Source organism: Hemitrygon akajei, chromosome 14, assembly GCF_048418815.1.
Source record: "Hemitrygon akajei chromosome 14, sHemAka1.3, whole genome shotgun sequence".
Taxonomy (NCBI): Eukaryota; Metazoa; Chordata; class Chondrichthyes; order Myliobatiformes; family Dasyatidae; genus Hemitrygon; species Hemitrygon akajei.
The window spans coordinates 4,761,547-4,785,575 of NC_133137.1; the positions used below are offsets into that span (position 1 = coordinate 4,761,547).

General features: G+C 41.2%; 1 protein-coding gene across 2 annotated transcripts in view; it reads right to left on the minus strand.

Moving 5' to 3' along the window:
- Nucleotides 1-661: 661 nt before the first annotated feature.
- LOC140738242 (solute carrier family 2, facilitated glucose transporter member 11-like) overlaps nt 662-24,029 on the minus strand; it is a 29,113-nt gene continuing 5,745 nt past the window's right edge. Inside the window, exons 2-12 of one of the 2 annotated variants that reach the window (XM_073065385.1) lie at nt 23,817-23,915; nt 23,571-23,731; nt 21,124-21,248; nt 19,711-19,840; nt 16,260-16,408; nt 14,347-14,534; nt 9,481-9,591; nt 7,091-7,192; nt 3,445-3,520; nt 2,522-2,649; nt 662-1,122 (exon numbers count right to left, since the gene is read on the minus strand). In XM_073065385.1, the coding sequence (XP_072921486.1) occupies nt 949-1,122; nt 2,522-2,649; nt 3,445-3,520; nt 7,091-7,192; nt 9,481-9,591; nt 14,347-14,534; nt 16,260-16,408; nt 19,711-19,840; nt 21,124-21,248; nt 23,571-23,731; nt 23,817-23,915 (1,443 nt within the window). In that variant the 3' untranslated portion in view covers nt 662-948. The remainder of the gene's footprint in view (nt 1,123-2,521; nt 2,650-3,444; nt 3,521-7,090; nt 7,193-9,480; nt 9,592-14,346; nt 14,535-16,259; nt 16,409-19,710; nt 19,841-21,123; nt 21,249-23,570; nt 23,732-23,816; nt 23,916-24,029) is intronic. The other variant, XM_073065386.1, reaches the window with a different exon arrangement.

Consider the following 24,029-nt stretch of genomic DNA (forward strand, 5'->3'; position numbering starts at 1 on the left):
ATGATATTGATTCTTCTCAAGTTCAGGTGCAACCCATCCTTTAGTACAGGTCATACCTTCCCTAGATGAGATCCCTATGTTCCAGAAATCTGAAACCCTGCCCCGTGCACCAGTTCCTCAGCCACACATTCATTTGCCAAATGATCCTATTCTTACCCTCACTGGCACATGTCGCAGGTCACAAACCAGAGATGACTCCCTTGAGCTGCTGCTTTTCAGCTTTCAACCACGCTCCCTGTATTCTCTTTTCAGATCCTCATCCCTTTTCTGACCTGTGTTTTTGGTACCAATAAGTACCATGACTTCTGGCTGTTTTCCCTCCCCTTTTAGAACACTGTGGACCCAATCCAAGACACCCCTGACCCTGGCACCTGTACCCCTGCTTGTCCACTGTACAGCTAAGTCACTGACAGAACCATGGACTCTGCATGTGCACAGTGAACATCCATTTCAGCCCACAAGAGATTACCACTGTTATTTTATTAGGATTCCCTAATCTGCCCTCCAGATTGAAGCTCAGATCATTAGCAACGTCAACTGTGTCTGAAGTTCTTGGGCCCCTAGCTACAAGTGGAGCATAGATCACTGATGACCTTCCATCTCCATCGTCCTCTGTTCTGAGCCAGTTTCTCAAAGGTGTCTGAAGATACCCAGAATCAGATTTGCAAAGTGGAGATTTTTTTTTATTATTGAACTAAATGGTTACATTTTGTTGATCATTTTGCATAATTAATGTCCTCCTCAACCAGTCCTGAAGCATCAGCTTCCTAACATCAACGTGGAAAAAATGCAAAACATTTCAATATTCATTTCTTTTCTCCCATGCAAGTGAAGAAAAGCAGATATTAAAGAGAAAAGACAGGCCAGTTGACAAAGGATGTTACACCATGATACAATTAATACAGTTATCTGTTTTGTGCTCATGACGTTATTTTTCTCTCTTGGCTTTCAGGAACTTGCTGACGATTCTTCCAGTTGAGTCTTAAAGTTGCGCTTGTGAAATATCTGAGAAATTTCCAGAAAGGTTTTCCCTTTTGTTTCTGGCAGGAAACATCCAATGAAAATAGCTGCAAATAAGCTGAATGAAAGAAATGGCATATAGCAGAAACTGCCCAGACCTTCCTGAAAGACAGAAAGACAGAGTCAGTGCCCTTTGGTAGTGTAATGTTTAAATGCATTTGCCACTACATATTTGACTTGCAATGTCCATACTTTCAACTAATCTTAAACACAAGAGATTCCACAATGCTGGAAATCTGGAGCAACACACACAAAATGCTGGAGGAACTCACCAGGTTAGGTGGCATCTACAGCATAGAGAGGAATAACGGGTCGACATTTCAGGCCGAGACTCTTTATTCCTTTCTATAGATGTTTCCTAAGTTTCTCAAGCATTTTGTGTGTTACATATCTAATTTTGTTCCACATCTCCTAAAGATAATCGGTTTGAAATGTTTATGTTTTTCACTTTCCGTGGATGCTGTCTGACATGCTGAGAACTTGGAACACTCTGTTTATTTTTTTCATATTTCATGTTATTCTTCAAGTGCAACTTCAAAGTTCTTGCCTGGACCCTCAGCAGAAGCTGATAGAGCTTCCAGTACAACACTCGCAAGTTGGTTGACCTCAGTTTATAGTTGAGTGGAAGCTGACATGTCAACTGTGATTTACTCCATATGGTCTACAGGTGATGAAATTGAACTGGCTGCCACTTCCATGCTGGAAGATGTGGCTCTGAATTCTACACAACACCATATACATGCTAGGATCTGGCCTCTGTCCACATTTACACTGCAGTCCTGCTTTATAGCATTGTGCATACCCATCTGTGGTCTATTTCTTCAGTCTCAAAAGTCCTCTATGGTAGGACTTTTGTGTAACTCTGCCCTCTTGCAAAGCCTGAGCTAACCTTTCCGTTCTATGGCTTCTGACCTGCTGATGGCTGGTGACTGCGTGTGCCAGTCCCACTGCCAGACAAGTCTCTACAATATGCAAGATCCCTGTATTTCAACTAGTGACTAAGAGTGTGACACTGGGTGACCAGTTGCCAGTGACTGGGTGAATCTTCAATAGAATGGCAACTGGGTGAATCTTCAATAGAATAGCAACTGGGTGAATATTCAATAGAATGGTGACTGGGTGAGTCTTCAATAGAATGGTGACTGGGTGAATCTTCAATGGAATAGCAACTGGGTGAATCTTCAATGGAATGATGACTGGGTGAATCTTCAATCCTCCAGAGTGTGTGTGGGCAGGTGGAAGGTGCAGATTTAAGCTGTGCCTATGGGTAGTAAGAACAGAACTAAGGAGAGGTGGGACATCATTAAAGCATGTCACTTCAGCAAAACTTCCAACAGAATGAATCAATAATATAGCTCGCAAAGTACAAGATAGAAAAAAACTCAAATTAGTGAATAATTATATGCAAGAAACTTCCAAAAAGGACGTGCTGCAACCTAGAATATTTAACAAAATCTCTATAGTTTGTGCCAGAAAATTCAATTACATTCAGGACACTTACAACAAGAAATGGAAAAGCCAGACCAACTATAATGAGGTTTATCCAGAACAGGGAGCCAATGATCATGTAGGCGGCTGGCCGTGCAGTCTGGTCAAAGATTTCCATCGGGATGACTGCAGACACACCAGCTAAGATATGGAAAAGAAAAAGAATTTACAAGTTGAGTGGAACTAAAATACATGATATTGAAATATAGTGAAACATTCTTCGTGGATAGTCAACGGGGAAGAGTACACCTTGCAAACTGTATTTTTACAACTGAATGCACTGTATGTATATTGGACATGGAACTGCATCAAATGGGACAGAGAGAGCATTATAGTTGTGATGTAAAGTGGGTTGGAATGGCAGATGCAATATGAGGATGTCTCTAACCCTGGGTTCCACTGGAATATGGGAGTCTAGTGAAAATAAGCAAGTCCACTTGGGGCTACACAACTGAAAAAGCCATTTCCCACACATGTTTAACTTCCAACTGCTCCATGCCCCTCCTGTTTCTGGGAAGTTCAAAGCACCTGTTTCATTTTTCTTAGGCACTTCTCATCCCTCCAGCTGACATGAAGTTCAACAATGTCCCTTGGTGATCTGGCTATTCCCGTTTATATCTTTCTTGAACCATTCATTTTATTTCTACCCCATTTTAGGCATCTAATCTTTTGCCATCCTCACTATTATAGTTTAATTCCTTTCATGCTATATCTTTACCCTTGTTTAGAGCTTGTCTTATTTACAGTTATGATGAAGATCATCAAGTAGAAACATTAATTCTGTTTCTCGGTCACTTTCTCTCCACAGACGCTGCCTGACCCAGTGAATACTCCCAGCATTTTTTAGCTTCTACATCAGATATTTTGTAATTGCCTTGTTCTCTTTTGATTTTGTTTCTCTCTGTGTAAGATAAAAAGTTTAATAGCAATAATGACCTGGGCCAATTCCAAAGCCTAAGATCGATGCAAAGATACAGGCCATGCTGAGGAACGGCGCCCAGCTGATCTTGTCCTAGGTCAGTAAAGAGGGAGAATCGATTAGACAGGTAAGGCACAGTCCTTTTCCTAATTGTGACATCTTGTCAAGATTAGTAAGGCTAATTTGATACTCATCTCGCAATTCAAAAGTCATGCTTTACTTGTCACTTCATGTCAAAACGGCAAACCAGAGCTCTGCGTTGCAGCACAGTGTTAAGGGAATGGATCCATTATTCCTCCCAATCGAAACATATATGGTTGCAGATTTTTAACCTCAATGTAAATTGGCTATCTAATATATATTGTATCTTGTGTGTCTCACTTAACTCAATCCAGCAACTCAAGCACAACATCTTCCACTGAGAACAAATCACAAACCTGGCCTTGGATCTGATTGTTCCTCAGGGTGGATTATAAAAGTCTATGCCATGCTCAGCACTATACAAGTCCATCAATATTTTGGTCTATCAATGCCCACTTTTACACACAGCAATAACTGTTTGCATTTATGTATTTAACACTTCACCGGGGCCATTATGAAACAGAAAAAGTTGACTACAAATGATCGAAGGAAGTATTAAGGCAGGTGATGAAATCTTTGGTCAAAGAGCATCTTGATGGATGGCAGAAAGAAACAGAAGATTTGAGGAGCTTGTTTCATATAAAGAACATCATTTAATATAAATACCAGTGGTGGAATAGTTAAATCCAGAGCTGAGCTAACAGGCTGAATTAAAGGAGACCCAATTTCCAAGAGATTTACAGGACTGTGAAAGGTTAAAGATAGAGGGGAACTCAAGGTCATGTAGGGATTTCAAAGTAAGGATGAACATTTTAGAATGTATATAAGGCTTAACTTGGTGCTGGTGCATGTCAGTACCAAGAGCAATGGATGAGTGGCACAGTGGGAGTAACAATATTGGCACGATGGTTTTTTAATGACCTCAGAGAATAGAAGAATAAAGGTCAGTCAGGAATATGTTGTAATAATAGAGCCTACAATTCACTGGACTTTAATGAGAGTTTTATCAGCAGCTTAAAGTGAATTAGGCAGTGAAATAAAGATCAAGAATAGGCCATTCAATTTGTCAGACCGATTCCTTTGAGTATTTTATCCCTTCCATTCTAGTTTTTAACTTCACTTCCCCCCCCCACCCAATAGCTATTGTTCTGACAACCCATAGGGAAATGTGGCCCACTTTGGGTAAAATTATTTTTAAAGATCAAACAGGATTTATAAAGGGTCGTTATTCCTTTTCAAATGTTCGGAGATTATTTAATATTATATATTCATCTTCTTTTAAAATTCCACAATGCGTCATCTCTTTGGGTGCTGAAAAAGCGTTTGATCAAGTCGAATGAGACCATTCATAAGATTTTTCTTTATGCTGATGATTTACTGGTTTATATATCTAATCCTGAGGAATCTATCCCTGCCTTGCTAAAATTATTCAATGAATTTGGAGATTTTTCAGGATATAAAATTAATTTTAATAAAAGTGAACTGTTTCCTTTAAATGAATCTGTTTCTATATATGATAATTCTCCTTTCAAAGTTATGGATTCCTTTAGATATCTAGGCATTATAATCACTAAAAAATATAAGGATCTTTATAAAGGTAATTTTGTTCCCTTAGTAGATTCTATGAAGTATTTATTTAGCAGATGGAACCCACTTACGTTTTCCCTTGTTGGCCGCATCCATATAATCAAAATGATGATTTTACCAAAATTCTTATATTTATTTCAGAATATCCGTTTTTTTGACTAAGAAGTTTTTTGATCGAATTGATTCTATTATCTCATCTTTTATTTGGAATGATAAAAGACCAAGAATTGCTAAATGTCACTTACAAAAATTGAAAAAGGACTGAGGTCATGCTTTGCCTAATTTAAGAATGTATTACTGGGCTGTTAATGTGCGATATATGTCCTTTTGGTTATACTGGGTTGATAAGAATGAGCGGCCAATTTGGGTACATTTGGAATTGAAAGCTGTGAAACAGTTTTATTTAACCTCATTATTGGGAGCTGCTCTACCTATACAATTAGCTAAAGTTGCTAATTTAAATTTATACCCTGTGATTAAGTATTCTTTACAAATTTGGCTCCAGTTCTGTAATTATTTTAATCTTAAAAACTTTAAACTTTGTAATTTAATTTATTAAAACTTTTTTTAAGCCTTCTTTGAGTGATCCAATTTTTTTATTTTGAAAAACTAAAGGTATTAATTCTTTTTTGGATCTATTTAAAGAAGGTAGACTGATGTCTTTTGAACAATTAAGTTGATAAATACTCTCTTTCATATTCACACTTCTTACAATATCTTCAAGTTCGACATTTCTTACAAAAATATTTAAGTAATTTTCCTTGCATATTATAGGCTGACCTGTTGGATACTATTATGAGTATGAACCCTTTGATGAAGGGTTCCATTGGAAGAATTTAAAATTTATTATTACAATGGGATAAGCACCCTTTTCTTTCAGATTAAACAAGATTGGGAAAAGGAACTTAATCTGACTTTTATAACAGAGGACTAGATGCAGATCTTGAAGTTGGTTAACTCTTCCTCGATTTGTGCTAGCCATTCATTGATTCATTTTAAAATTGTACATCGTTTCTATTTGACGAAGGAGAGATTGTTTAAAATCTTTCCTAATGTTGATAGTTATTGTGTTAGATGTAAAACTGAGACAGCTACACTGACACACATGTTTTGGTCTTGTTCTGTACTGGAACAGTTTTGGAAGTCAGTTTTTTCTACAATTTCTAAAGCACTTAAAATTAATTTACAACCTAACAAATTAACTGTGCTCTTTGGAATAATTCCTCAAAATATCCGTGGTATTTCTTTGTCTGACCAACATGTTATTGCGTTTGTTACATTGACAGCTAGGAGGGCCATTCTGTTGAAGTGGAAGGATACATCGGCTCCCACTCTGTCACAATGGTTCTCTCAAGTGATGTTATGTCTTAGTTTGGAGAAAATTAGAAGTTGAATCATCAAACCTATGTTTGATTTTGAGAAAAGATGGGGTTCACTTGCTCATTATTACCATTTGAGTTAATTGATAGATTTCCTCCATGATCTAATTGTACATTTTGGTATAATTTTTCTTGCTGGCAGTTTGATGTTTATCTTTAGAAGCTTTTCATATGATGCATGGCTCCGAGGTTGAACACCTAATGGGTTCTTTTTGTTTCTCACTTTTTTCTTGCTTCAATAGGGTTTTTTTTTCTTCTCTTTTTTTTGTGTCACCGTATTTTTCAATCCTTAATATTGTTTTGTTTCTCTTTTGATACATTGTAAGTGTTACTTACTTCAATGTACACTTGTTATTTTGGATAATAATAATAATAATAAAAAGATTTGAAAAGGAATGGAAATGTGGCCCATTGATAGGTTGGAGTTTTAACCTATCATCCAAGAGCACAAAATTGAGCAAAGTTTCCCATAGTTGGGAATTCTTAAAACATGACCTTCATATGTATATGAACACACCAGATAAATGTGTTCCAGTTAGTGGAAACTTAACAGGAAAACAGTTGAAATCCAACATGACTTGTCCCTTTTACCAGTGTGGAAGAAGCTATGACATACCTGAAGAGTCAAGGAGATGGTGAACAATATTCCGCAAGCAGCCATCAGACTATAACCTCCCATAAGCAGCACCTTGCGCCCAGTCCGGTCAATGAACAGATTCTAATGGAGGAAAATTAATGTTGTCATTGGTTGCTGCTTGAAGTGATCACCCTTTGAAGGCTTACCATGCAGATCAAGGCACCAGTGTGTAGGAATGCACAAGGGGATCTGAAGAGCACAGAACTACAGTTACTGTAAAAGTTTTCATAATTCAGAGAATTGACAGGAACTACTTAAAGCACTTTAAAAGTTGTTTTTCCAGTGTTTCCAGTTGCAACAGCCAGAGATTGGAGAGAAAGAGCCATCAATATTTTGGCAGGCACAGTTCGAAGATGCGATATGGAATAAACAGTACAATCCTTGAGGATTCATGTGCATGTATCTCTGATATGTGACATTTCTACAGCTGTACCATGGAGAGCATACTGACTGGTTACATCTCCGGTTTAGCATGGAAGCCCTGGTAAAAAAACTGCAGAGGGTTGTGAACTCAGCCGTCATGGCACTTGCCTCCCCACCATCGAGGGTATCTCCAATAGCGATGCCTCAGGATCCTCACCATCCAGGACCTGTCCTCTTCTCATTGCTATCATGAGGGAAAAGAGTCTGGAAGGAGTCTGAGACAAACACTCAATGTTACAGGAACAGTTTCTTTCCAGCTGCCATCAGATTTCTGAACAGACCATGAACACATACCTCACTTTCGGTTTCAATAGATACATTTAATGTCAGAGAAATGTATACAATATACATCCTGAAATTCTTTCTCCTCGCAAACATCCACGAAAACAGAGGAGTGCCCTGTACTTCCATATTTATTTTTTAAATATTTCTTATTATAACTTATTGTTTTTTATCTATTGCACTATACTGCTGCCAGAAAACACCACATTTCATGGAATATGTGAATGATAATAAAGCTGATTCTGATTCTAAGGTGTTAGGATATATTAAATGGATATTTTCTTCATGGATCTTAGTAAGGTGTTTGAGAAGGTCCCTCATGGACGCTCATCCAGAAGATTAAGATATGTAGAATAAATGAATATATTGAAAGAGGAGTTAATAAAACATACGAGATCTTAGGCTTTGTAATACATGAACAAGGCAAAGTTCTTCAGAAACAGAATACCATACTGATGCTGAAAATCCAAAATAAAAGCAGAAAATGTTGAAAATACTCAACAGGTTTTAGGAGAGAAAGAAGCAGCTTCATAACTGTTCAAATTGAAATGAGGGAAGAGAGAAATCAAACAAGTTTGTTGAAGAGAAAGGTGGACACTAATGAAGTGAATATCTGTTATAAGCTGGAAAGCAAGAGAGACAGAACAGCACGAGTCACAAAATAAATCCCATCGACCTCCACTCTCTACCTTCTATGGGCAAGCTGATCCTAAATTTGAGGGACAGAACAAATAAAGTGGCGAGTGGGGATGTTAAAGGCTTGTTAATTCGAAAAGATGTGTCTGGAGAGACCTCTTTCTCCCTTATTTGGGAGAGTGAGAGAGCCTGTGGTATGTCGAATGCCGGGTGAACAATGTAGCCTTTGGGGTAACTACAAGTCTGTGTCTTTACTGTTGCTTTGCTCACGCTTGAGTGCCTGGTGGCAGGTGCCGATGCTTTTTTTTCCTGGTGGGGGGAGGGGGGGATTGTTCTTGCTGCCGCTTATGCGCGGGAGGGAGGGTAGTGGGGGGAGGAGCTTTGTGGTTCTAACATTTAACTGTTGTTCATTCTTTGGGGCACTCCTCTGTTTTTGTGGATATCTGTGAAAAAAAAGCATTTCAGGATGTATGGTGTATACATTTTTCTGACATTAATGTACCTTTGAAACCTTTGGAAGTGGATTTGTAAGAAGTGAGTGAAAATAGCCATTTGTTTGAGTTGATCAGAGGAATTTCTAAGCCATTATGTTTCACTTAGTAGGAAATATTGTCTTCCTTCAAGGCACAGTGCCATGTACAGGCTCGGTTGTCAGACTCATAATTGCTCTAGTGGTCTCCAAATTAGATATTTTGATGTATAACATTTAATCTGCACAGGTCTCTAGTATATTTTTAAATATTTTATCCAGCCCAATGTTGATGTTATCCAGCATGTATCTCACCTCTGCACTATCTTTAAGCAGCATGAATCAACCTGTGTATAATTTTAGTGACAGGGAGAATCAATGACTTATGTAAATTCAGAGGACACTGTGGAAAGATGGCAGAACAGCCAACACTGGTGCAACTCAGTCCTGCGATTAAAGTCAAAAAAATGTGAGAGTTGGAAATTAGATTTGATGGAGATTGTCATAACCTAACATCAGAATTGTGAGGAAAATTAGTTCATAGCGAAACAATACGTACACTTGTCAATGAGGTAGTGAACTCACAGCACCCAGTTCCAATGGTGACATACTGGATCCTTTCATCAGGAATTCCTGCAGCACGGAACACATATACAGCGTAGTAATACATCTGTCCGAAAAAAAAGAAATTAGACTCTGAATCCAGCAAAATATAGACAGAATAATGCATTGGACAGGCAGTAAATTCATGTAATTTAGTTTTCTTTACAAAAATACATTTATTATAAATTCAATCATGGCAATGCTATTACACAATCACATTACGAACAAAAAACAGACATGTCATGTCTAACAGACTTAACAAACACATTCCTCTCCTCATCGAGGATGGGAACCCACATGTGCTCTTGGTGAGATGCGAACTCACAGCCTCAGCATTTCTCCATAATGTGCTGTGTGCTGATTGTGCCACTGGTAACCAATTCAGGTTGTGACAGTGAAGTGGGGGAGTCAGTTATTCCATTGTTTAACTCTACAATCTACAGCACCTAATTACTGGTTGTTTGAGTCTGTGTGAATGTTCCAGACAGTGTGACTGACCGTGATGCATTGTGAGTGCAAAAACATTGTGCAGGTCCACATAGTAGCTAACCTGGGGGTTGAACAGACATCTCAGCAGTGAGTAAAGCATTTGGTGGGAACAGTATGAAATAAGGGTTCAAGCCATTCAGTAACCACCATCCCCCCCAACCCCATTCAAGACCATATATTTTGGATATATACCTCAAGAATGGTTGAAAAGAAATAAATATTTAATGAATATACTGTTGGTGGCTGGTAAAAAGACTCTTACTAGGAAATGGTTATCACAGGAGAGCCCAACTTTAAATACATGGATGGAAATTACAATGGACATTTACAAAATGGAGAAGATAACAGCATCTATTCACCATAAGCTGGAACAATTTGATTCATACTGGGAAAAATGGTTTAACTACGTAATGCCTCATAGGCCTGATTTTATTCTCACAAATCAATGAATCTGTTGTAAAAAAAGATCACTCCCTACTTGTACATAGTTTTTTTCCTTTTGTTTGTTTTTTCTTTCCACTCTTTTCTATAAGTATATACCTCAGATAAGTACTTTGTGGAGATTTGTGACATATATGATTATATGATAAATATGTACAATGTCTGAAATACATCTTATGGAAATGTTTGTTTGATGATGAACTTCAATAAAAAATAAATTACAAAAAAAAAGGAAATACAAGATTTAGTGGTTAACTTCCTGGTGAGATCAGCTTTATTTGTCAAGTGTATATTGAAACATACTGTAAAATATGTCTTTTCCATCAAATCAGATCAGTGAGGATTATGCTGGGAAGCCCACAAGTGTCGCTGAGCTCCCAGCACCATGCCCACAACTCACTAGCCCTACCTTGTACGTCTTCGGAAAGCGATAGGAAACCGGAGCACTGTAAGAGAAGTTTGTGGTCACAGGGAGAACAAATTGGTGGTGGCAGGAACTGAACTCAGATCTTACAACAGGCCACTGTAAGAGATTGTGCTAACCACTACACTACCCTGCCACCCCAGAACTACTGGATTATCACAAAGCCAAGGGGTCATGGATACCTCATTCCCTGTTCCCACCTTCTCCCCATATTTCTTAATCCCTTTCCATATTAAATGTATTCAAGAAGATGGATGTTTTTCATGATAATTTGTTCTCTACTACCTTGCCTGAAACTGTACTTCAGTCCCACAACAACCACAACCACACACAAAATGCTGGAGGGACCGGCAGGTCAGGAAGCATCTATGGAAATGAATAGATAGTTGACGTTTTGGGCCGTGACCCTTTGACTCATAGATAGTGTAGCATGCTACTCAATTCAAAGATAATTTTGGATGTGGAATGACAATCAAAGGCACAACTCAGCTCTTAAGAACTTCTGGTCTATCTTAGAGAGTTGAAGTGACAGTTTAGAAGAACCATCATCTTTGGATAAGCTGACAAGGTTTATCCATTCTTTCAAGAGGAATGAAACAGGAAGCGGTGGGTTGCTGGCTGAGTTCTATGAGGCTGTATCAGACTGCATGCCTCCAGTCTGCTGGACGTGTAGACCTCCATGTGTCCATGGCTAAGAGTATCACCTACAAAGGACAGGGAGGAAATCAGGAATGGGTGACTCACCTCACTTCAGAGATTACAAGGTTCTGTTCCAGCCATTGCCTTTCGAGTCAAGTCTGTCCTTGGGCTTTGTCAGGAGCGGAGAAATTAAACAATCACCATATACCCTTCTTGAGTCCATGACACCCAATTACACCCATGTGACCAATTAACCTACTCCTGGAATGTGGGAGGAAACCAGAGAACCCAGAGGAAACCCCCACAGTCACAGGGGGAGAACGTACAAACTCCTTACAGACAACAGTGGGAATTGGACCCAAGTTGCTGGCGGTAGTGATTAGCATCATAGCATTACACTAATTACAATGCTACCATGCTGCCCCCTCCCAGCAGATCGTGCAGGCCAAGCCATTGGGTATGCTTAAAGCAGAGTTTGATAGGTTCTTAATTGGTAAAGGTATCAAAGGTTATGTAGAAGAGGCAGGATAATGGGGTTGAGATGGTAAATGAGTCAGCCATGGTCGAATGACAGACCAGACTCAATGTGCCCAATTGCCTAACTCTGCTTCCATGGTCTGAAGGTTCATGGAAAAAAAACATTAAACTATCAGACATAAGAGCAGAATTAGGCCATTTGGTCCATTGACTCTGCTCCACCATTTCATCATGGCTGATCCAATGTTCCTCTCAACTCCAATCTCCTGCCTTCTCCCCATATCCCTTCTCACCCTGACCAGTCAAGAATCTGTCAACCTCTGCCTTAAGAGTACGTAAAGACTTGTCCCCCACAGCCACATGTGGCAAAAAATTCCATAGATTCACCACTCTTTCACTAAAGAAATTCTTGCTCATCTCTGTTCTAAAAGGACGCACCTCTATTCTGAGGCTATGTCCTCTAGTCTTAGACTCTCCCGACATAGGGAACATCTTCTCCACATCCACTTTATCAAAGCCTTTTACAATTTGATATGTTTCGATGAGATCATCCCTCATTCTTCTGAATTCTAGTGAATACAGGCCCTAAGCCATCAAATGCTTTTCATATGACAAGCCATTCAATCCAGGAATCATTTTCGTGAACCTCCTTTGAACCCTCTTCAGTTTCAGCACATTATTTCAAAAATAAGGGGCCCAAAACTGCTCACAATACTCCAAGTGAGGCCCAAATAAAGTCTCAACATTACATCCTTGATTTTATATTCTAGTCCCCTCGAAATGAAATGCAAAACTTAAGCGATATAAAAGAGAATCAAGGCTCTTGTGAGAATGAGGAACTGAAGGAATTAACTATTACTGGAAAATAGACTAGAAAAGCTGGTGAGCTTGGAAGCTGATAAGTCCCAAGGACCTGATGATTCACAACACAGAGTTTTTAATGAGATGGCCATGCAGATGGCCAGGCCTCTAAAACTCTAGAACTGTTCATGTGGATTGGGGGTAGCAAATGTGTTCCCACTATTAAGGAAAGAAGAGAGATATAGAGAACAAAAACAGGAAACTATCAGTCTGTATATTGACAGAGATAATAACTGAGTGGCAGGTAAAGAACAGTAGGACTGAACAGAGTTAACAGGGATTTATGGAAGGGATATAATGTTTTAGCAATCCATTGGAGTTCTTTGCAGATGTGAACATAGAACAGTACAGAAACAGGAACAGGCCATTCAGCCCACAATGTTGTGCCGAACCAGCTAAAAAGCAAATCAAAAACACCCAAACACTAATCCCTCTTCTCCCTACACAATGCCCATACCCTGCACCTTCCTTACATCCATGTGTCTACCAAACGTCTCTTAAAAGCCTCTAACATTTTTCCTCTGCCTCCACACCAGACAGCACATTCCAGGTATCCACGATTCTCTGAGTAAAAAACTTACTCCTCACATCCCCCTTGAACCTACCCCCTCTCACCTTCAATGTTTGCCCTCTGGTATTGGACAGTTCAACCCTGGGAAACAGATACACTTTGTCCACTATGCCTCTCATAATCTTGTAAACCTCTATCAGATCTCCCCTCAGTTTCTGGTGCTCCAGAGAGAACAACCCAAGTTTATCCAGCCTCTCGTGATAGCACGTGCCCTCTAAACCGGGCAGCATCCTGTAGTTGTGTGTCCAGAGCTGTATGATTAGAATGGATGAAGGAGGGTGCTTTGGGGCTAATGATGGAATGCAGAGACCAGGGAGAAGTAGTGAGCAGCATAGCAGCAACCTGCTGAACTCAGGTTCAGGTTGCCTCGAGCATTACTGATGATTCGCACCAGTGCACAGAGTAGATCCTTCTGTTCAGGCCCGAGGGCCCATCCCACCGGAGTAATCCCATCAATCTCATTCCTGACCTCGGAGAGGCACGGCACAGCAGACGCTGGAACCCGGAGCTGCAAGCAAGCTGCTGGAGGAGCTCTGCGGATCGAGCAGCGTCTGAGGCAAAGAGGGATTGTCAATGTTTCTTGAGGCAGGGTTTTCATCTGGAGTATCGTCAGCTCCTTTCCTTCCATGGGTGCTGTTGTACCCACTGAGTTCCTCAGCAGATCATTGGTTACTCCCATCTCATTCTTTTCTCCTTGCTCTCTCTCACAATCACAGTTTTCAGCCCTTTAATTATTCTAGCCTAACTAGAGGAAATTAAGTTGCCAGCACTTCTTTAGGTTTCAGGAGGGAACAAACTGCACACAGACAGCAGCTGAGGTGAGGGCTGTGCTCATACTGACAGAGCTTTGGGGCAGCCACACTGACTGCAGTGACTAGCTTTTAAGAGCTGAGCTTCCCCTGGATCTCAATCCTACTTACAGCATCGTTGCCACATAACTGGAAGGCACTGCCCAGCAGAAAGGTTATGATCATCTGCCACCGGACGGCTCCATCCTGGAACAGCTCCCAGATTCTCTTTGCACTTTGACCTTCAAGCACAGCCTGCTCTTCCAGCATTTCGTCCATTTCTGCCGTGATATCGATGTTGCCGTGCAGCCTTTTCAGAGCTGAGAAAACAGAAAGGGTGACGCCGTTGGTTACCAGATCGATAATGATTCAGCTCCTCCTTTCCTCCACACTTTTGACCATCTAAATCTTTAAAAATATGAAGATCTTGGTGACAAAATAAACATCTGCTGTCTGAAGTGAGTTCATTAGGAGACAACCCCCTTGAAAACCCCTGTAAGAATGAACATTAAGATCCACAGCAGAGCAAGCTATTGGGATTGTGTGGGGTGGTGGTGGGGGGGGGGGGGGGGGTTGGTGGAGAAGGACTCACACTAGATTATTGAGAGAATAAATCAGATTTATGGATGTCTGTTTCAGATTCAGATATATTTATCGCTTGTACAGTGAAATGTGTCATTTGCATTAACAACCAACAGACCTAGGGATGTGCAGGATGCAGCCCTAAGTATGGCCACACATTCCAGCGTCAACATAGCACGTCTACAATGTTCAACAGAACAACACAGAGCACAGCAAGCAACAAAACAAGCCCCTTTCCTACCTCCCACTCACCCACCCACCCACACGGACTCTTGCACTCTAGCGCAGGACTCGAGTCTCCAGACTTCAGCCATCGGGCATTGAATTCTGGAATTCCAATTGACCTACGGGCTCGATCTTTAGCATTGACCCCTGGACAAGCCAATGACGAGACTCAAACTCTGGGCACACTGATTGCCTCGCCCTTGTGCCTCCTGCTCACACAGACATCCGCTCCCATAGATCTACGACATTCCGACATCCACAGATGTCCAATGCTCTGGCTTGTGAGTGCAGAGAAGGCAGAGACACAGGATGTTCTTCACCCCGCGTCCACATTCCTGGCCTTCTGGCCAATGCGGATTATTATTTAAAATGCCCGCATTTCTCTAAGTATGAGCTCTTTGACTTCACGCAGCCTCGAGGCAGGGTGAAGAATGCTTTGTCAATGTTCAGTGGAGTCGGGAACTGTTAGGTGCTTGGAACTGGAGATGGTTCCTTGACTGCCATTACTGTGTCATAAGTCGTATTATTGAAGCTCTCTGTTCAAAGTGAGATGGCCACGTTTCACTTCATTGTGCTAGGTACTAACCAGCTGCTCTCCGTAAGGAGTTTGTGTGTTCTTCCCACGGGCAGCGTGGCTTTCATCTGACTGCTCCAGTCTTCTCCCACAGTCCAAAGACATAGCACTTGGTTGGTTATTTGCTCATTGTAAATTGTGCTGTGACTAAGGTTAAATCAGGGGTTGCTGGGTGGCATCTGTCTTTCAATTAATAAATAAATAAAAATGATTTACAAATTCTCAAGATTCCCAAGCCTTCGTATAACAAAGGCATGAACTTCACTTTGAGAGCGCTGAACTCAACTCTTCCATGCGGCAAAAACAAAGGGAACTCCACTCCCTCCAGCCGGGTACGTCCAAAGCCAGGAAATGGAAATGGTGAATCCCCAGAATGGTGACAGCAGCAGCTACAGTGAGTGTCCTCAGCACCTGAAGGGTGTGATGAGGACAGAGGAAGGAGAAAAGGAGAGAGTGGATAGGAGAAGAGGGTGAAGGAAAGTGTAGTGAGCACAGATGGAGGAATGGAACGTGAATGGGGAACCCACTGATGGAACAGAGAAAGTGAGAATGCTTTTCCATTCACTTGAGAACATTAACTGCCTCTGGGTCTATTAATGTCTTTTCTTTCTTGCCTTCCCACAGTCAACAAGAAGAATTACCTGCCTCCCTAGGCACCGCTTACCCTTCATGCAGGAGTTCTTATCTTTCCGGTCGATGAGCAGATACCTGGGACTCTCCGGGCACCATGGAAGCATGGCGAGCTGGATCAGGGCCGGCACGGCGCAGGACGCCAGCAGCAGGGGCCACCATTCATCCGAGCCCAAAATCTCTCTGCAAGTCATATCACAACACACATTCACTTGTGTTCACCTTCTGAATTGTGTGTATACTGAGACGGAACAACAGTGGAACGCTGCTCCTGCGACTGTTCCTCAGTTGCCAGAGATTTACTTAAAAATGTATATTGGATCTGAACAGTATAAATGACCCAAACAATATTACTTCATGCTTTGTCAATAATCATTAAAGTCTCCCTATTGCCTACCTCTTGCCCTGCTATGAACTTCTCTGTTTTTTTGCACAAATGTTTTGCACACTCTTTTCTTCATGTCTTGAATAGTTATGTACTATTGTCTGAATCCCTGTGCCTGTGATTCTGCTACAAACAGGTTTCCCACTGTAATTGTAATCCCACCATACCTGTGCATGTGAAAATAAACTTGACTCGACGTGACAGTTTGGCCTTCAATACCTGGCATCAAGGAGAGGGTGTAGTTAAGGTCCAGATACCATGACGATATGATGCGACTTGGGATAAAAGCAGGGTACTTTCTTTCGTTAATGTCACCATATAAATGCTGGCAAATTATTGTTGATGGGACAGATGATTACATTGAGGATTATGGGTCCATGTGAGGAGGAGACTGGGTTATTCAGGATAATGAAAGAGCAGATTATTATTTGAATGGTAAAAAATGGGACTTGGGAGTGCTTGTGCATGAATCACAAAAGGTTGGTTTGCAGGTGCAGCAGGCTGTCAAGAAGGGAAATGGGACGTTGGCCTTCGTTGCCGGAGGGATTGAATTTCAGAGCAGGGAGGTCATGCTGCAGCTGTACGGGGTGCTGGCAAGCCCACACCTGGAGTACTGCGTGCAATCCTGGTCTCATTACTTAAGGAAGGATATACTAACTTCGGAGGCGGTGCAGAGGAGGTTCACCAGGTTGATTCCAGAGATGAGCGGGTTAGACTATGAGGAGTAACTGAATCACCTGGGCCTGTACTCGCTGGAATTCAGAGGAATGAGATGAGATCTTATAGAAATATATAAAATGATGAAAGGAATAGATAGATACAGGTAGGAAAGTTGTTTCCACTGGTAGGTGAGACTAGAACTAGGGGACATAGCCTCAAGATTCGGGGGAGTAGATTTAGGACGGAGATGAGGAGGAACTGCTTTTCCCAGAGGGAGGTGAATCTGTGGAATTCTCTGCCCAATGAAGCAGTGGAGGCTACCTCAACAAATATATTTAAGACAAGGTGGGATAGATTTTTGCATAGTAGGGGAAATAGGGGTTAGGGGGATAAGGCAGGTAGGTGGAGATGAGTCCATGGCCAGATCAGCCATGATCTTATTGAATGGCGGGAGGCAGGCACGATGGGCCAGATGGCCTACTCCTGTTCCTATTTCTTATGTTCATATACATATCCAGGGTTGTAGGGAACCAAAGAATAAATCCACAGAATAATTAAAAAGTGGGTTCACAAGCTACGCAGGGCCAGTGACTAGGAGAGCAGTATTGGTGGAACGGTGGAGGAGTCGAATTATTGTGTGCAAGTGTGTCAGGTTGTGACGATTACGGGACTGCGGCATGGGTGGGTGCAGGCACAGGAGGGACGGATTGCAGAGACAAAGTAATCCCTGGGTGGGCTCCGACTGGCTTTTCTGTAGGGCTGGGGATTTCAGGATGAGCCCAAGATGTTGTGGTGCTGATGTGCCAGCTCCGCTGGAATTGGGACCTGGAGGGAATCTTGGATGGAGGTTGAGTCCAAGGGGCTGTCAGGTGTGTACCAGAGATGAAGAACTATGGGGCCTAAGTGAGTGTTACCTTGGAGAGGAGGCAAGTGGGGTAGGGGAGCCAGCTAATGGTTCATAGGCCTCGCATTGTCTGTGAGGTGCGTACTGGGGGTTACAGGGAAAGATCTGAAGCACAGCCCTGGTCTGCGAGTGTTGGACTGCTCTGATACTTTCAGCTGCTTCTCTGAACTGATCCTAAGACATGCCGATGAGCTTTCAAGGCCTCGTTCTCTCAGTACAATTGTCATTTTCACAGTTTCTCTTCTTTTGGGCATTAGTTGTCTGTCAGTCTTTGTTTATGTACAGTTTTGTAGTAACATTCTATTGTATTTCCTGCAATAAAATGAATCTCAGGGTAGTATATGGTGGCCTATGTACTTTGAAGCTTGAGGTGTTTGAGACAACGGAAGGCTGACCTCACGCGAGGTGCAGCACACAGAATGCGGGACAGAAGTTCCCGTCCAAGCGGATGGAGGTCTGGGAATACGGAACAATACGGGTCAGGCTGACCTCTTGGTGGGACAAGGGTGTTTGGGAGTCTCACATGCTAAGAGAAGGTGAGCAGGTCTGGCTATTAAGTTTAGTAATCAAGGTGGTAACAAGTAGAAGGGTGGGCACAATGTGGAGTGCACATCAAATTTAAAGTCTACTTCAAGTCAAGTCAAGCTTACTGTCACTTAACTGCAGTATATACATGTGTATAAAGTATATATAATTATATAATGTATATAGAAATGAGACAATATTTTCCAAAGCAGGGTGTAAAGCACAGTAGTACGCATAACACACAATAGCTTATGAAGGTAAGGATAAAATCTACAGATGAATCATGCATAAATAATGAACTAAGGTGCATAAATTAAATGCTGTAAGGTACGGAACAGATTAACCAGTGACACTTTGAATACAATGCAACAGGGAGTTCAGAAGCCTAACGGCCCGGCTGAAGAAACTGTTTCTCATCCTGACCATTCTTGTTTTTATGCATCAGAGTCTCCTGCCTGATGGTAGACAGTCAAAGAGGATGCTGGATGGACGGGTGGGATCCTTAATAATACTAAAGACCCTGCGTACACAGCGCTCCTGATAAATGTCCCCGATGGATGGTAGGGAGACCCCTATGATCCTCTCAGCCGTTCTCACAGTCCTTTTTAGGGACTTCCAGTCAGATGCTCGGCTGCTCCCATGCCAGATGGAGATGCAACTTGTCAGAATCAGGAACTTGTCTCAATGGTGCTCCTACAAAATGCACCTAAGATGGGAGCACAGTTAAGATGGTGAAGATTTCACTATGTGTGTGATCTTGCTGTCGTGCAGTTACAGGATGTTGTGCCGACCTTTTAACCTATTCTAATATCTAACTAACCCTTCCCTCAAATAGCCTTCTATTTTTCTATCATCCATGTGCCTGTCTAAGAGTTTCTTAAATGCCCCTAATGTATTTGCCTCTGTCAAAAATGACCTTGATTTTATCTCCTACGTCTGTACATAATTGTCTAGTCTGAAACATCTACCCAACACGCAGGGATGGAAGAAACGTAAAGCCCTAGAACCCACCTCAGTCCTATGATCTGTCCCACCACCAATCCTGCTGCAGTAAATGGAGCAAACGAGAGGGCCACTGTACCACGGATCTCCTTTGGAGCACTTTCACCAAGGTACAAGGGATTAATGTTAAATCCCACACCTGAAGAGCAAAGGGAAATGAAAATACTATTCAGTCATACACTTATTGAATGTTTATCACATTTGACATTCAACTTGCAAGTTTGTGTTCTTGGTATTAGGTGCGGCACTGAGATTTTGGCATTGCGTTATAAAGATCCTTACCATGCAAAGAAGCCACACAGTGCATACAACCAATGAGCCCCCCTTCTTTGCTCTTCCCCGAGGCTGACATCTCATGGAAGGAACATGTCTCCAACCCCACACCGAGACACCAGTCACCCTTGCATTGAATAAGCGAAAAAGACCATGCCGGCTTGAGCATTTACTTAGAAGATGGATTGCCAAATCATCAAGGATATTCTGTAAGGTTAGTCAGTTGAAAGGAAAAGATCTATGGGGAGCTCAGTTTTAAGACGATTTGTAAAGGAAATTGGAACTCTCGACATTGATTCTGACAAGGGTGAAAATGGAGTTAATGGCAACAGGGAATGGAGACATTGGCTGTTAGGAAGGATAAAAAATGAGTTAAGAATAATTACAGGAGTAGGGGTTGCCAGCTGTTTGTGGACTTTGGGGTCTGCTTTTATTGGAGTCACTCTGCTCTTCAAGACCAAGGTGAGTCCTTTCTGCATCAGTTGTGCTTGTCACAATTCTTTGAGGTAATGTTCAGTCAATGTACATATACTTCCACCTTAATTACATTTGTAAATAAAACGGAACGTAATAACCTGAGAATATTTTACAGGACAAGATCCTACTTTATCTTATGATCAGACTGTGTCGATACAGTAGATGAGTGAACATGGAGTAAAGTGGCCGAATGTACAGAGTAACACATTTTAAACTACTGAATCACACGTGGTATTTGTACCTGATATTTGTGTACATTAAAGAGTTCTGTAAAATTGAGAGATGACTTCAGACAGAGTGTATTAAAAACAGGGTGGTATCCCCGCTGGACAATAACTTATTGTTATTTTTTATTTAGTTAGAGATACAGCACAGTAGCAGTCCCTTCTTGTCTAGGAGCCCACACTGCTCAATTACACCCATATGACCCATTAACCTAGCATCCATATAGCTTCGGAATGTGGAAGGGATCCGGAGCATCTAGAGGAATGAACAATCTCTGCATTCATAAGCAGAATGCACATACTCCTCACAGACAGTGACTGGAGTTGAACCTGGGTCACTGGCACCAGAATAGCATTAACCTAAATGCAACGCTATCGTTTCTCCCCAATATGTTATGCCATTTTCCAAGGCCATTTCCTACTCCCTGCTTTGAAAGAAAATAGATACCTGAGTTTACTCCAGAAAAGAATCTTCCAATTATGATCATCTCAAAGGATTTGGCTGTTCTGCTCAGTCCCATCAGCAACGCACCAACGAGCACAAAAACATTGCTCAGTAGCAGTGAATTCCTCCTGTGTAGGAAAAATATGACAGACAGTATCACGCGATGTCCATATTTTCATAACAATGTAATTATGAGATCTAATCTGATCTGGATTTGAACGTATGAAGTCAGAAAAGTGCTCCGAACAAGTTTATATACCAGTGCATCCGAATGCATTTGAGTGTATCACAGCTCAGTGACCGCAAGAAACTGCAGAGAGTTGTGTGATATTGGGTTTGCTGACTGTGAAGTTCAAACCTGAAGTGAAGACCTTGAGCCCTATCGGATATAAATAGCCACGAGTACTCTCACTGAAGGGAGATCCCAGTGTAACTACCCAAACTTCAAAGAATAGTTCACTTCTCTGTTTATTCTCCATGGTGAGTTTAGCTGCCAATACCCACTATTTGAATGGTGGGTCCCCTCTCCCTACCAGGTGAAGATACTTCCGGCTAACAAAGCAGGTTAAAACACAGTTCATTTATATTCAGTGATACATGTTTAAATCCAAGCAACTTTCTTAACACATTTAAAGCTCAGAGACGATTTCTATCTTAAACATTTCCAAATTATAAACCATTTCTGAAACACAAAGCACATAGCATTTCTAAATCATAAAAGATAAAGGATTTCCAAAACACACGTACAATTCCTATGAACTAAAATGACAGACCACGGTACAGACAAACAAGTTGTCCGTTGCAGAAACCAAAGCTGAAGGAATGGATTCCGGTTCACCCTGTGTTTCTTTGACATTTCCTCTTCATGTTCCTGACCACGTTCCTAATAAGACTGAACTGCTTTCTACATTTAAATCCTTTTCTCCACTTGGGTGATTTCTTTTAACGCAAATGGTCTAAAACTATCTTGGAGGTATGGATCTCAATTAATACTGAAAATGCTCTGAAGTTAACATTCTTGAGTACATAAAATCTTCGAATTATAGACACATCAGTTTTAGATATGCTAAATTGTATTAGCCATCTATTTTGCAAGCTAAGAAATATAAAAGTCAGGTTGTTTGTTTGAAACAAGCCAAATTAAACAGCCCATTATCTTATATTACACCTTGAGCAGTAATAAAGCAGGTACCTTGAGCTAGCAATGTGCTACATAGACAGAGCTTGTTTGTAAAGCCCAGGCATTCTCTCTTCTCCCATCTTCATCAGACACAAGATACAAAGTCAGAAAGTATGTGCCACCAGGCTCAAGAACAGCTTCTGTCCCACCGAATGGTTCCCTAGTTCGACAAGGTAGACTCATGACCTCACAGTCTACCTCATCTACCTGCTACCTGCATGGAACATTCTCTGTAACACTTCATTCCGCATTCTGTTATTGTTTTAATCTGTGCTACCTCAATGGACTATTGTTAATGAATTGATCTGTATGAATAGTATGCAAGGCAAGTTTTTCACTGTATCTTGGTAATGTGACAATAATAAACCAATTTACCAATTTAACTTTGCATCATTCCATAACCTGCAAGTATATCAGTTCCTCTACCTTCTCGTAGTTATTGAGAGGCCTATAGTCTAACTCCATTGGTAACCCCAATGATTCCACATTTAAACTTTGCCAATTTTAAATTTAACAATTTAAGAGAACGTTTAGTGAAATTCTCAGCAACAAATATTTTAATGTCTCAGAGCCTGTAAGATTAGAAAAGGCTGTTTTCTCATTGACCAATTTAACCTTATCAGGTGATAGAACAACAGCCAAATTAACCTCTGATCCCAGAAGTCAAAATTTAATCAGATGTCATCTTACCAGAATTCCAGATTTCAGGAAATTGGAAGAATGGGGCAGGAAGTTAATGAAGGGGAGAGTGACAGAGGATGGATGGATGGAGGGAGTAGATGGGAAAGGAAAGAAGGGATAGCTGAAGGAAGAGCATTGGGAAGGGTGAGGATGCGAATGCAGGATGGAAGATGAGGAAGCTAGGTTGACAGGACTAATGATATAGGGAAATTATGAAGAGCAAGGTAATAGGTGGAAAATCAAAAAGGGAATTGAGATAAAGTGTGGCAGCACACTGGAAGTGGAGAATTCAGAGGGAGATGGAAACACTGAAGAGGGGGAAGAAAACAGAGGATTGCAGTCAAGAGGATCACATTGTAAAGATGGAGGAAGGAGGATAGAAGATAGAGTAAGGGTGATTGGAGAAAAGGATGCAGTGAGGAGATATCATGGTGGGAGAAAGATGCAGGAGTAAAATCAAATCTTTATGTGTTTGGGAGTTGGAGATTACAAATAACCTCAACAAGTCTTAACCCCTAATAAATGCAAATAGAAGTGGATATATCTGGATATCAGAATTCAACAAGCACATTTTTTTCATGATTCATACCTTCCAAATATTACAGCCATGGGTCCAGCAATAAGAGCCCCAACCAGTCCTCCAACAGAATAAGTGGCCACGATAAGGGTCCAGAAAAATGTAATGACCCTGTTCTCCAGCTGTGTGTTGTAACGTTCAATCCAGGTCTCATTGATGAACTTCTGGACAAACTGATTAAAAGTTACAGATTTAGTTTTGGTTTTACAAATCTAGAGAAAACCAATGTTCTTTTGTTGACCATAACTGTGAACTCACAGTTGTTGGTGCATTGATGATTGTCAGGTTCAAACCATACTGGAAGGTGCCACCAATACTGGCAGCAAAGATGGTCAAGAGGAGACCTCGAATCTGCAGCTAAAGGAACAAAAAGAAAGCAAGGAGGATTATTTTTTGTAGGCACCATTTATATTGAAAGGAAGATAAAAGCAGACATTTATACAAGGCTTTCACATCCTAAAATGAACAGCC